Here is a 14,331-nt window from a genome sequence, read left to right as displayed (position 1 = left end):
TAGAATTCAGTCATGTGATATTGGAACAATTGATATGTCTGACCATGCACCAATAATAATGACAGTTAATATTGGTAACAATCCAAAATCTACATTATGGAAATTGAACTCAAGTTTATTGAACAACCCTCAGGTAAAAGGAGAGTTAGAAAAGGCAACAGATACCTATTTTAAAGAAAACAACAATGGAGAAGTGTCTCCTCCTATGGTGTGGGACGCATTTAAGGCAGTCCTGAGGGGGAAAGTAATTTCTATTTCCTCATCACAAAAAAAACGAAGACAGGAGAGGCTTAACTCTCTATACACCAAACTCAGAGAATTACAAAAAGATCATAAAGCTAGACCAGGGACCAATGAACTATCCATTAAAAAATTACAAAAAGATATAGATGAGATACTCACAGAAGAGGTTAAGAAGAAACTGGTATTTCTAAAACAGGGGTACTATGAGGCAGGAAGCAAGGCAATGAAACTGCTATCATATAAACTGAGGAAACAACAGGCAGACGCCACTATTAATAAGATAAGATGCCCTCATACTAAGCAAATACACCATAGAGTAGGCCAAATTCAACAAAGTTTTGAAAATTATTATAAGGAATTATATTCACAACAAAAGCTAGACAACGAAGACGAGATGAGGAGTTTTCTTGAATCTCTGAATCTTCCCATAATCACACAAGAACAAAACAAAGCCCTGATTGCGGATATCACTGAAATAGAAGTTAATGCAGCAATATCAAGACTTAAACCACATAAGAGTCCAGGTTCAGACGGCTTCACAGCCGAATGATACAAGTCTTTCAAGGAACAGTTAGTTCCAAAACTGTGCCAGATATGTAATAGAGCTCTCAAAAAGGGAGAGATTCCCCCCTCATGGAAGCAAGCTATAATTTCAGTGATACCAAAGGAAGGCAAAGACTCATTAGATTGTAAACAATTCCGACCCATCTCAGTGTTAAATCTTGATTGTAAAATGTATATGTCAATATTAGCTAGGAGAATCGAAAAACTTTTGCCATCTCTTATCCATTTGGTCCAGACTGGATTTATCCATGAGAGACAGACCCACGATAGCTTGAGGAGAACGTTACATATTATGTGGCATATCCAGCAGAACAAGACACAAGCTATGTTAATGGGACTGAATGCCGAGAAGGCGTTCGATTCAATAAGGTGGACTTTTTTGTATAAGGTGTTAGACAAATTTGGTTTTCATCATACTCTTATTGAGGCTTTCAAAGCTGTATATAATAATCCAACAGCAAGAATTAAAATAAATGGCAGTCTCTCAAATTCCTTTACTTTGGAACGTTCTTGTAGGCAGGGTTGCCCCTGTTCCCCACTTCTTTTTGCCCTCTTTATAGAACCTCTCAGTCAATATATTAGGCAAAACAAGCAAATTGAGGGTATAAATATAGCAGGACAGGAACACAAAATATCTTTGTTCGCGGATGACGTGTTAATTTTTTTGTCACAACCATCTATATCCTTGCCAGTCTTAATGTCGTCGATGGATATGTTTGGTAAATTATCAGGCTATAAGATAAATATTCAGAAAACCCAGGCTTTGACCTTTAATTTTAACCCACCATATGACTTGGTAACTAAATACAACCTGAGTTGTAACAAGAAATCAATGAAGTATCTGGGAATTAATCTTACCCAAGACATTTTAAAATTATTTGAAGCTAACTATATTCCTCTCAACGTTAAAATTAAATCGGACATCTCTAGATGGAATCACCTACCTTTTCTCAGTCTAACTTCAAGGATTGAATCGGTCAAAATGGTGATTTTGCCTCGCCTGTTGTATCTTTTCCTTTCGTTGCCAATTGAAGTAAGTGATTGACAGTTCATGGAGTGGCATAAATTAATTTCTCGATATATCTGGATGGGTAAAAAACTGAGGATAAAATTTAAAGTAATGCAACTATCAAAAGACAAAGGAGGAATGGCACTGCCAAATTTAAAAGATTACTACTATGTGGCTCAGATAAGAACCCTCGGGTATCTGTGTGCAGTGTTTCCTCTACATTCATTTAGGAGTGGAGGCCCGCCACTGAAGACTGCCATGGTATTCACTTTACGAGTGGATGTAAACTTTCAACCATGACTGTACATCCATCATCCTCAACCTCTCAGGGTCAGTAAAAGGTCTTAATTGCTGAATATTTCATACAGAACAAAATCTGTATTTACTGACTGTTTCTGTGCCCTTAGTATATCATGCTAAATACAGCTCATATCGTCAAGATTAGCACCAAAGGATGAAAGAACCCTTTAAAATCAAAACACCACAACCCCACAGTAAGATAAGAGAAACCCCATTATCTGCACTCACCTGCCTGGGTATTTAATAGAGTATGACATGGCCAGGTATCCTCCCAAGTTATGTCCCAGCAGTATCATGGACTCCAAACCCAGTTTAGCCCTCCACTGCTCTATAGACTCCACAAACTGGTTCTCTGCCTTCTGAGCGTCTGTGGAAAATTGAGGCCTGCTGCTCTGTCCGAAGCCTAGAAGGTCTTTGGCAAAAAGGGGCCGACGCTGGGAGAGAGCATCCAGGTTCTGGGCCCAAAGGCCCACACCGCCTCCAAACCCATGGAGCAGTACCAAGGGGGTTTTGGCTTTGACATGTTCACTGCAGAAGGTCAGGGTCCACAGCTGGTTGCCATCAGAAATGGGGACGTACTTTTTGAGGAAAGTGCTGTCTACACCTGAAATAAAAGGGAAGGGCAAAAAAAAGCCATAAATGTAGAGAATTAAAGGAAGAATTTTGTGATTATTTCTTGTAAATGAGCTACAAGAAACTGGTTACGAAACTGTCTCAATTCAATAGTGATGCCTCTGTAATAAGGAAGGAACGATTCGACACTGCTAGGACATGCATGGACAACTTTTTGACAGGAATCCTCACTAAATGTAACACAGATGATGTATCTACACAACCTGTCACACTAAAACGAAGACGCCTCTTTAATGCTTACACTGTAAAGTTGAGTTTGCTTTTAAGTTTTTTGATAAGATGATGCAGTTCTCTATTAATTACAGAAAATATTTAAAATACATTTTTATAGGAGTTTGCCAGTAAAACATGTGTATGTGGGGGGCTTGAAAATGTTGTGATCTACAAAAGGGAGGCCTTAAAGAAAATTATTGGAAACCACTGCCATAGGGAGTGGATTATCTCAGTGCAGTTCTTAATACAGTATCTCACAAATTGAGTACACCCCTTACATTTTTAAATATTTTATTTTATCTTTTCATGGGACAAGACCGAAGAAATGACACTTTGCTTCAATGTAAAGTAGTCAGTGTACAGCTGGTATAACAGAGTCAATTTACTGTCCCCTCAAAATAACTCAACACACAGCCATTAATGTCTAGACCACTGACAACAAAAGTGAGTACACCCCTAAGTGAAAATGTCCAAATTGGGCCCAATTAGCCATTTTCCCTTCCCGGGGTCATGTGTCCTGTTAAGTGTTACAAGGTCTCAGGTACGAATGGGGAGCAGGTGTGTTTTGTTATCGCTCTCACACTCTCTCATACTCGTAACTGGAATTTCAACATGGCACCTCATGGCATAGAACTCTCTAAGGATCTGAAAAAAAGATTTGTTGCTCCACATAAAGATGGCCTAGGCTCTACGAAGATTGCCAACACCCTGAAACTGAGCTGCAGCATGGTGGCCAAGACCATACAGCGGTTTAACAGGATCCCCTCCCTTCGGAAACTGGGCCACAGGGCAGTATTCCAACATGATAACGACCCCAAACACACCTCCAAGACGACCACTGCCTTGCTAAAGAAGCTGAGGGTAAAGGTGATGGACTGGCCAAGCATGTCTCCAGACCTAAACCCTTTTGAGCATCTGTGGGGCATCCTCAAACGGAAGATGGAGGAGCGCAATGTCTCTAACATCCACCAGTTCCGTGATGTCGTCATGTAGGAGTGGAAGAGGATTACAGTAGCAACCTGTGAAACTCTGGTGAACTCCATGCCCAAGAGGGTGAAGGCAGTGCTGGAAAATAATAGTGGCCACACAAAATATTGACACTTTAGGCCCCATTTGGACATTTTCACTTAGGGGTGTACTCACTTTTGTTGCCAGCGGTTTAGACGTTAATGGCTGTGTGTTAAGTTATTTGAGGGGACAAATAACAAATAACTGTTATACAAGCTGTACACTGACTACTTTACATTGTATCAAAGTGTCATTTCTTCAGTGTTGTCCCATGAAAAGATATAAAGAAATATTTGCAGAAATGTGAGGGGTGTACTCACTTTTGTGAGATACTGTATGTTCAGTGTCTCTTTGGGCAAAGGATGGTGAGCTTGGGGGCAGCAGGCCAAATTATGTGACAAGGTGCCCTCTGTGATCAGTCACACAGTATGTGGAACTAAAAGTAGCAGGGGTGTTCCTTACATCGCAGCATCTTGTCCTCTGCAGTCTGCAGCTGGATCTGAGAAGTGGGACACCATGATGGCAGCCAGCTTGGGATCCAGGCCCACCTACACCGACAAAAGAGCTCTGCTTTTATCATGTTTATGAGTTTTGGCTTAATGAACTGCGGAGGGGACATGGTGTCACTGTAGTGTGGGCTGTTGCTTATAGATTCTCTGAGCCAGATAAATAAAACTGCACAAGTTAAAAAGTATGTTAGCACATGGCAGCATTAGGACTGGATGTTGGCATTTTGTCTCACAGCAGCATGTCTCGTTAACTCTGCATCAACTGCTTAGTGTGGGTCACTGTGTTTAAATACAGCACAATACAAGGGCAGGCTCTGTTGATGAACTGTGTTTTATGAGACAGAACATTAAAACTATAACAAAAACACTGATGATCAAATTTGTCTTTTGGTTATTTAGTGTAATGTCTGTTTGAGGAAGTAATTGAGATAAAACACTTGACTTTCAAGTGAATGTGCTTCTTAAGATCATCAGACTGCAGAACTGTGAAACACCTGGCTGACAATGTGCAGAGATGTCAACATAAAGTCTTTACAGAGGAAACAAATGAAGAAATAGCAGAAGTTCAACCAGGAAAGCCACCAGATTCCAACACTTCATATACATGACTGCATTCTCTCTAGTCCCTTGAATTTTGTCAAATTACCGATAGTTTGCTTCACGTTGTCCTTATTTAGTCCAAGCCTCATAAACTCTTATTGCAACTTTCAGACACATGTATCGGTACTGGCAGTAAAATGCTTACAGGCCAGCCCAACCTACATAAAAATATAAACAAAAACATGTAAATCTAGGGGGAATGCCCAATGTCTGCTACTTGGACAATAAACCAATAAACAAATGCCTCTTCCAGTTACAATAAACAAATGTGCACCTACAAGCCCCAGTGAAATGAAATGTCAAACTGAAAGTGTAACGGGGCTTGAGTTTCAAGGGGTTCCCGAATAAACGCATTCACACTACTGTCATTCTGGAATATATTATTCCTGATGCTGTAGGCCTACATTTTTCGGCTAGATTCTTCTACAAATTTTGAGCTAGAGAAACCATTCAACTATCAAAAAGTTCAGCTTTTTAAGGAAACTGGCTTTTTCTATCTTTCACACTTAAATATTCAGCTTTTTCTGTTAATTTTCTCCCATTCATCCTTTTGGGGAATTTTTCAAATTTCATTCAGCTACTACTTCAGCATCCGTTCAGCTAGAGAAACCGTTCAACTATCAAAATGTTCGGCTTTTTAAGGTTTTTCATTCTGGCACTTTCAGCATTTTGCCTTTTCAGCACTTTCAAATATTCAGCTTTTAAAAAAATAAATAAATTATATGGAAATCCCCTTCAAAACTCATCGACTTTCAACCTCTTCATGTCCCTCATGCTTTGAACAAGAGACACCATTCCAATGTGTCAACGCATGTCTTCAGATTTTTAAAATCTTTTACAGTTTTGAAATCATCACAGTTTTAGTTTTAAGGATTTTTAGCTCGTCTATTTTAGAAGGGTGTGTATTGCGTGAGGTAGAGTGTGTGACATTATCGCTAGAGTGTAGAGCAGCTGGAAAAACTGGAGAAAAACTTCTCTTCAGCTTGATTAGGATCCCACATCTTTTACTTCATATAGACAGTATATACATAGAAAAGTACGAAATCTTGTTGGCTTTCAGCTGATGGTCTTATTTCAGATGTAGACACTTTTGGCTGTAGAAGCCCTAGAGTGACAAGCACTCCAGCAGCTCCCCCATAAGCTGCAGTGTTAATTTTGAGCCTACATTTCTTGAGTAGAGCAGACAGTACCTGCAGATGTAAATTAGCCCAAGGCTAACTCTGATGCAATGCATTAATTTGTTACATTTATGTTTAATTGCACATTGTCCCTTACAAATAAAATCAAAATTGAACTGAATTGAATTTTGTCTCTCGCTCTGGTGCCCTCATTTTTCACTCTACAGAAATAAAAAGACATCACAGAGTTCAGCAATGTATCCTGTTACTCAATATATAAATATTTTGGCAATAACCATCGCACTTTTTTCAAATGCACAGGAGTTTGGGGGGCGTTTTCCCATTCATTCTTATGGGGACATTTTCAACTTTGGTTCTGCTACTGCTCCAGCATATGTGCAGCCAGAGTTTGGCTATCAAAACGTTCACTTTTTTAAGCTCTTTCAGCCTATAACTTTTCAGCTTTTTCAGATTTTCAGCTTTCAAGCCTTTTCAGCTTTTTTAAACATTCAGCTTTCTGCTTTTTCAAATATTCAAATGTTCATACATTCAGCTTTACGTTAAGCTAGAGAAAGGTTCAGCTTTTTCTGCAAATTCTTTTCCATTCATTCTTATAGTTGTATGCATTTTCAGCAGTACATTCAGCAGATTTCCTAACTCACTTCAGCCTTCAGCATTTACACTGTATTTTCGCCGTAAGTGCAATTTTTGCAGTTACACTTGTTACCCTCATTCATAATAATGAGGAACAAAATATTAGAAACACCTTTTAGTATGACACAATAGAATCAGACAGCACCTGCTCCTCCAAATTAACAATAGTTTCAATAAAAACTGAACATTATTTATAACTTTAAAACTGTAGGTAAATATTGTATATATTGTTTATTAAAAGGTCCACTATAGACATATAAGAATTATGCACATACAAATAATGTATGTGCATCATCATTAAATGCCGATTGTGGTTTGAAAAATGTCTAATGCAGCAACACTGCGCCTAAGAGAAAAACTTCTCTCTGGGACTATTAAGTATATTGTATCAAAAACATTATCAAATTTAAAACAGTTTACCACACCAAATCCTACTCCTGTGTACGAGAGTTAAACTTAGCACAGAGCAACACTCCCCCTCTGCAGTTGAATGAGAAAACAGCCTTCTAGAGTTAAGCTCTGCACATTAATCATTCTGAACAGTGAAGCTCAAACATCTCTACGCAGAGGGAATTTCAGATTAAGGCTATTTGAAACGGGCCAGCATGTTGGACAGTGTTGATTACAGTGTTGGTCACTCCACAGGTATCAGGTCTCTGCTGCAGGTCAGAGAGCACACTTACCTTATTGTGGTGTCCACGTAGCCCCACACACTGCTGACCAGACTGTGAACACCGACAACAGACAGCAGCCTCTGAACAAACCTGAAGCAGGAACAACATGGAAAAAGAAAAGAAAACGATATGTGGGTGATGAGGAAATAACAGCAACGGACACTGAACGAAGCTGTTGTTCTCTGTTGCACACAATTTGTTACACTAGATCCCTGTGGAACAGGAACCTGTTCTATCTGCCATCATGCTTCCCCTCAGTGTCATGTGCACACATCATGTGGATGTGTGTGATGACTTAACTTCACGGTAGTATTTGACTCTTTAAGGTTTAACACACTGTCTGTTCAGTTAACGATAACATAATGCAGGTAGTCTCAGTGTTACACAGAATTGTACAGTGTGACGTTGTAATGCAACAAAAACAACGCATTGGATATCGTTTGTGCCCCTGTGTACATACACACAGACGGGTGAAGCTGGTCGGTGTGAATACTCACCCTTCGTTCGCTATTACCTGCTCGGACATACTGCGACACCCTGTCCGACACCTGCTTCACTTCTCGTGAAAAAGACAACACTATATACAGGTAAATCACGGACCCGTTACGACCCCTTCGGACACTACCAACCGTCACGTGGAGACGATGACGTATGTTCAATATGTCTGTGGACGTTTGATTTGCTGTTTGGGATAGCTTCAGCGGGCGGTGTCTTCAAAGCAGACTTTAGCAAGCACGTCAGCGAAGCTTCGTGTCTCTTTCAATGCATTTAAAAATACCAACTCAGTTTTTCAATTCCTATGGAGAACTAAAACCCACTATATGAAAAGATCACAGCTTGTCAAAGAGTATGATATATATATATATATATATATATATATATATATATATATATATATATATATATACATATATATATATATATATATATATATATATATATATATATATATATATACGAAAATCACCCTTTTTCTGTTTAGTTTTTTTGTTAGTTTTTTCTCTTCTGTATTCTTGTTTTCTTTCCTCTACGAGCCTTTGTATGTTTGTATTATGTTCAATAAAGAAAAGAGGGAAAAAAAGTTAAGGGTTAGTCAGTGAAGCTTCGTCCAGTGTTCCTCGGTGAGACGAAACAAGCGCCGCCCGCTGACAGAGCGCGTCACAGCGCGTCACAGCGGAAGTAGCTTTTCTGTCAAATACCTAAACACTGCTGCCCAGTAGAAGAGCCGAGAGCTGTGGTAAGTAGCTTAATGACACCAATAACTCTCCTATGCAACTATTTTGCGCATATTAGACGTTACAAAAACGTATTTTGTTTTCGCTGACAGCTTTAGGTATACAAGGTTGCATTTTTAGCAGAAACGCTGTCCCATGAGTCATAGCAGCAAGGCATTAAAATATGTTACATTGTAGATAAAAGTGTTAGATTAAAACCCCCAAAGTTACTTAGCACGTCTTCTAGCCAATAAATGACTTAACAAAGTTCAGTCAGTTTACGTTAAGTGTTAATGTTAAAAAGTCATTTGTGGCCTTTGAAAAACAAGAACGTTAGTCCACTTTTTAGTATCTAAAAATGTATCAGTTAGACTTAGAAGGCCTGGCTGTCAGCCTAAAATAAACCATATGTGTTCGTTAGAATGTATAGATAATTATCAGCGATAAAAACCACATTGGTGTATTGCAATTTTCGCACTTAAGTTTTAATGAATTAAACCAGTAGATAAAGTCGTCGTCATCAAATGAAAATCATAGGTGCCATTGAAGTTATTGTCTGTTATCTCACTGACATGGTTTACAGTAGGGGTGGAACGGTTCACAAAATCCATGGTTCGGTTCATATCACAGTTTTGGGGTCACGGTTTGCGTTCGGTTGGGTTATTTTTTTTACACTGTAAAAAATGCCATGTATCAGATATATAGCCAAATAATTAGATAATTTTTTTAATCAGATATTCTTAATGGACATGTCATGCAATCATGCAAAAACTGAAATAATGAGGCAGTTTGATAGGGATTAGGCATATCATCTTAAATTAAAGTGAAGTGAGATTTTGTAACAGCAAGAGGAAAGACATTACTGCATTTACACATTCATATATTTATTTGGCAAAAAGATTAACAATTGTTTGCCTTCTTCTGCAATGAAAATGCACTAAATCACTAAAATACAACAGCAATCACTGAACTGACTGAAATAGGATACTTTTATCTCTGACAAACATTGTATCCTATAAAGTAAAAAGAGGAAATGGCTCTTAAAGTTTTGACTCTGGAATTAGTACAAACAAAATAATTTAACTTTCTTATTTTTATGGCCACATTACAGGCAAAGGGCATCAACATAAAGTGAAGAATCAACTCAGCCAGCTCTAGACTTTCCTTTCTTTAAAATGAACACAAAAAACAATGTCAACAATATTTCCATTCCCTGATTGTCAGTTCTTAATAGAAACATTAGTTTTTCCACTTGGAATTAAAGTGCAGTACCTGAAATACAATCAAATAAATATGGCTGGATTTTTTTACGGTTGCGGTTTGAGTCCGCCACGGCGCAGTACGGTAGACAGCTGGCGTCACGAGGCAGAGGAGTTCCCGCAAAAATCACATGATCACTCGCAACCACAGTTATAGGTCTGTGTTATTAAAAACAACAACAAGAAGTGTTCCCGACCGAAGGATCAGCAGAAGAGCTTGTGTTTGTCACTTTTGTGAGATTTCTGTGCTGGTGTCAACACAGAGTGTTTTATTTTGAAAAGTAACCAGAAGTTGTTTGTTATTTTGGCGCTTGACTTCCTTTCTGCTCCGTGCTAAATTCAGCTGAATTGCTGCGTCGTGCTCCAGCATCCGCCAGAAATAGAAGTCCTGCGTATCTGTGCCGGAGGGCTCCGGACTGCCGGAGCTGGGACAGAGCAGATACGCAGCGCAGCGGACCTGCTGGGGATTGACACATTGACTAAAGTGAAACGTATCTGCTCTGCTGGCGTGGCGGAGACGCAACGTAGCGGAGACGTATCCAGTGGAAATTGGGGGTTAGTCTGATGCGCCGATTAATCACAACATCCTCTTACTTCGTATAACAGGTTTATTTATAATATCCAAGCAAACAGAGTCCATCATTTGCAAAAGATGAGCATAGATGTTAGATATCCGTTTGGGGTATGCGATCAGGCGTGCGGTCAACAGAAAATGTGACTCCCAACTCACCCCCTCTCTCCATCTCTCGGGAGCATGCAGGTGACAGGTGAAATAAACAGACAAGCCCCATAGGTCCAACCCACGTGACATTACACCACAAGTGAAATCATCAATAAACAAATCTAAATCAAATATATGGCTCCTACATTCCGGCCCCTAATTATCATACATGGATAATTACTAAACTTTATAACATAGGAGACCTTGCAAAAAAAAAAAACCACAAAATTAAATCACGCTGTAAATTAGTATTCAAATTAGAGTTCATGTTCTTCTTTCTTCCTTGAAGGTTTGTCAAAGTAAACTTTTTTTTAATTATTATTTTTTTTAATTGGTGAAATTATGTGAAAGACAAGGTGACATGGGGGACAATTAGATCACACAACGAGGACCTACGAATACAGACAGTGGACATACAGTACAGATAACAACAGAAAACAACATAGAGTTATGATGATATGTATATAGGTAGTGTAGGTGTGTGTGCATGCGTGTGTGAGTGTGTGTGCACGCGTGCAAGTGGCTGAGAGGCAGATAGTAAGGTATTATAAACATATGTAATATGGCATAGATACATGATACAATGAAAATAAATAAGTAAATAAAGTAAAAAGTATAAATAAGAAAAGAGAAGGAGGAAAGAAAAAGAAATAAAATAAGTTAAATAAGTAGTAATAGTATGCAACATGATATGAGATATATTAACATAGTACAGTGTCATATAATTTAACCTAACATGATGTAATTAGATAATTTGAGATAAGATAAGACAGTATAGTGTAATACGAGATATTATAATAAGAAATGCAGTATGGTTTAACCTAATATAATCTGAAGAGATAATGTGAGGTATAATAATGTTATACAGGGCAAAATTATAATATGATATATCATGATGTAATATAGCACAGGATATTAACATAATATATCATAATATATGTGATTATATCAGAATCAGAATCAGAAATTTTTAAAGTATTTCTGATTCTGATTCTTAATATAACCTAATGCAAGCAATATATCATGTCAATGACTATCGTAGGATTAATTGTTGGGATTATAATTAATAATTTATATTACGTTGATGATAATATATTGCAGTGAGGGGTGAGTTCGGACCGGGGGATCAGGAAGGCAAGCAAGGGGGGCCCCCCAGCCGGTCCCAAGTGGCCCAGTTGGTAGCCCCAGCGGGAGACAGGCAAGGCGGCGGTGAAAGCCCCCCCCTTTTTTTTAGTGTTTTTTCTTTTGTTGTTGTTTTTTATTTATTTATTAATTTATTTTAGATTGTATCTAGCCTCCTGTACCACCTCCTGGTCTGGGCAACTTCCAGACCCTTGGGAGGAGGTCTGCCCGCTGAGGAGTGGGTTGTTATGTTTGTTTTGTTTGTTTGTTTGTTTTGAAAGAGAGGGGGTCTGAGGTAGGGCCCAACCACTCAGCCCCACCTGCCCCTACCGAGGCCCCGCCCTGCCCCAAGAGAACCAGACATGAAGCCCCCGCCCACCTCCACCTTCAACCAATCCAGTCCGGCCCCACCCTCTGCCTTTATTTTATTATACAAATGTCATTATAATGATTATTGTTAGAAAAATAAATAAATAATAAAATAATAATAATAATAAATAAATAATAAAATGATAATAATAAATAAATAAATAAAAAAAAAATAAAAAAAGAAGAGATATGATATATATGACATGGTAATAATAGCAATGATAGTAATGTAAGTAATAACAATCACAATCATAGTATTCAGTCGAACTAATAATATTGATAAACACAATCAACAAAATGAGCATAATAATAGTAATAATTAGCATGGTATAATGAAAATATTGATAATATAGTAATAGTAATAGTATTAATAATAGAGGAAGAGCAAAAGAGATATATGGCACACGGATAAATGGATAAGTGTGTGTGTGTTAAATTGTGCTGTGTTTTGAGGTGTCAGGAATGTGTGCGGTACTGGTGCAGCTATAGGCCCATCGAGGAGAGGAATGGGGACCATCTGTCTGTAAAAGCTGTTATTTTGTTGTTATTGTAAGCAGTGATTTTTTCCATAGAGATGTGTTCCAAGAGAAGATTGATCCAGTAGCCGTTTTTAAACAGCCTCTCCGCATTATTCTCCGCCGATGGTGATTCACACAGAGTGAAGCATCTCCACCTTCACGTGTGTAATTCACAAAGAAAGCCGGCGCTGCGGCTCCTAAAGAGGCGTGACGGTACACGTCATGTTGATGACGTCGGTGTTTCCCAGGTGTTCCCCCTGTTAATCCAAAACCCGCGGACAGTTTATAATCATATAGATGCTGTTATAATGTGTAGTGATTGAGATCCTGACCCACCAAACATCCTGGAAAGTGACGGAGTTAATTTTTTCGCGCTAAATTACATAATTATACATAATCACCATCAGTAAACAGGACGCTGTATGACTGTGTCACTCGCGGTGACGGAGGCTGTTTTCTGGGGGAAAGTTCCCTGAAGTCTCGGTCAGGAGGGCTGACGGTCGCGGTGATTTATTTTCATCACAAACACTCGGTGAGTTAAAGTTTTTTGCCGGTGACGGACGCTGTTTTTTGAGCAGAAATGTGAGGAAGAGTCAGGAAGACAGACAGGAGGACGGACGCTTCTGCACGTACAGCTGTTGTATTTGTTTTCCTCATATAAGTTGCCAAAGACAGTTACAGTTACTACGTTACTTTTGTTGGCAGGGTTCGTACGGGTGCTTGAAATCCTTGAAAGTACTTGAATTTCAATGTTGTGTTTTCAAGATCTGAAAAGTGCTTGGATTTTAGTTTAAGTGCTTGAAAGTGCTTGTCATTATAACTTTGTGTCTTTCACAAAATTGGGATCAGACTGGATAATTAATTTCTGAAGTTTTTGCTATTATGAAACATAATTTTAGATGTTTACAGCATAATACAGTGTACATAATTGTGATAAAAAGTGAAGAAAAAATAATGAGTTTATATATTCCTGTAGATACGTATTTTACCCCAGCAATAAGATGCTGGAAAATCTTAAAAATGACCCTTAAAATTGCTTGAAAAGTGCTTGAATTTGACCTTGAAAAATTTGTACGAACCCTGTGTTCGGTACTGTAACGTTGCTTTGTGGGGCATTTCTCTGTATTTAGTTGAGTGAAGGACCTGTGCAGTTATCAGACTGTCAGACCGACACGCCCTCGCTCCGCGCCTCCGGATTATCCATTCACACTGGGACGGTTTACCAATAATGCGGCCCTGATACTACCTCCAGAGGCGGATCAGCGCCGGAGCCAAATTTCCCCCCTCTCCGCATCTAAAACTTTCACACAGAGGAGGGTGCGGAGAATTGGCGCAGGATCCCCGCATGCAAACAGCAGTGTGAAAGAGGCTAGTGATTGATGTTTATTGAGTTTTTTGATTTCCAATTTAGGAGAATTGTTTTCTTAGCTACAGTTAAAGAGATGAGCAAGCTGTTCTCGTATTTGTTTGGTATGGTGATTGTTGAAGTGTCTCCTAGTAGGCAGAGCTGTGGGGATGAAGGGATTCTGCAGTCCAGTATGGTGGAGAGGTTTTTTGTGACAGAGTTCCAGAAAGAGTGAACCGGTTGGCAAGCCCAAAGTGC

The 14,331-nt window shown here is 38.9% G+C and overlaps 2 protein-coding genes across 3 annotated transcripts in view; one reads left to right on the top strand and one right to left on the bottom strand.

Moving 5' to 3' along the window:
- The window catches only part of abhd5a (abhydrolase domain containing 5, lysophosphatidic acid acyltransferase a), a 36,885-nt gene extending 28,708 nt beyond the window's left edge, over nt 1–8,177 (bottom strand). For both annotated transcript variants that reach the window (XM_030394964.1, XM_030394965.1), the window contains exons 1-4: nt 8,023–8,177; nt 7,535–7,615; nt 4,433–4,518; nt 2,345–2,720 (exon numbers count right to left, since the gene is read on the bottom strand). In XM_030394964.1, coding sequence (XP_030250824.1) covers nt 2,345–2,720; nt 4,433–4,518; nt 7,535–7,615; nt 8,023–8,051 — 572 coding nt within the window. In that variant the 5' untranslated portion in view covers nt 8,052–8,177. The remainder of the gene's footprint in view (nt 1–2,344; nt 2,721–4,432; nt 4,519–7,534; nt 7,616–8,022) is intronic.
- A 477-nt stretch (nt 8,178–8,654) lies between these two features.
- The window catches only part of ano10a (anoctamin 10a), a 134,757-nt gene continuing 129,080 nt past the window's right edge, over nt 8,655–14,331 (top strand). Inside the window, exon 1 of the mRNA XM_030395031.1 lies at nt 8,655–8,762. The gene's annotated coding sequence lies outside the window, so the exon portion shown is untranslated. The remainder of the gene's footprint in view (nt 8,763–14,331) is intronic.

Source organism: Sparus aurata, chromosome 17 (genome assembly GCF_900880675.1).
Source record: "Sparus aurata chromosome 17, fSpaAur1.1, whole genome shotgun sequence".
Lineage (NCBI taxonomy): Eukaryota > Metazoa > Chordata > Actinopteri > Spariformes > Sparidae > Sparus > Sparus aurata.
Note: the sequence above shows the minus strand (reverse complement) of the source record. Positions and strands in the feature narration are given on the sequence as shown.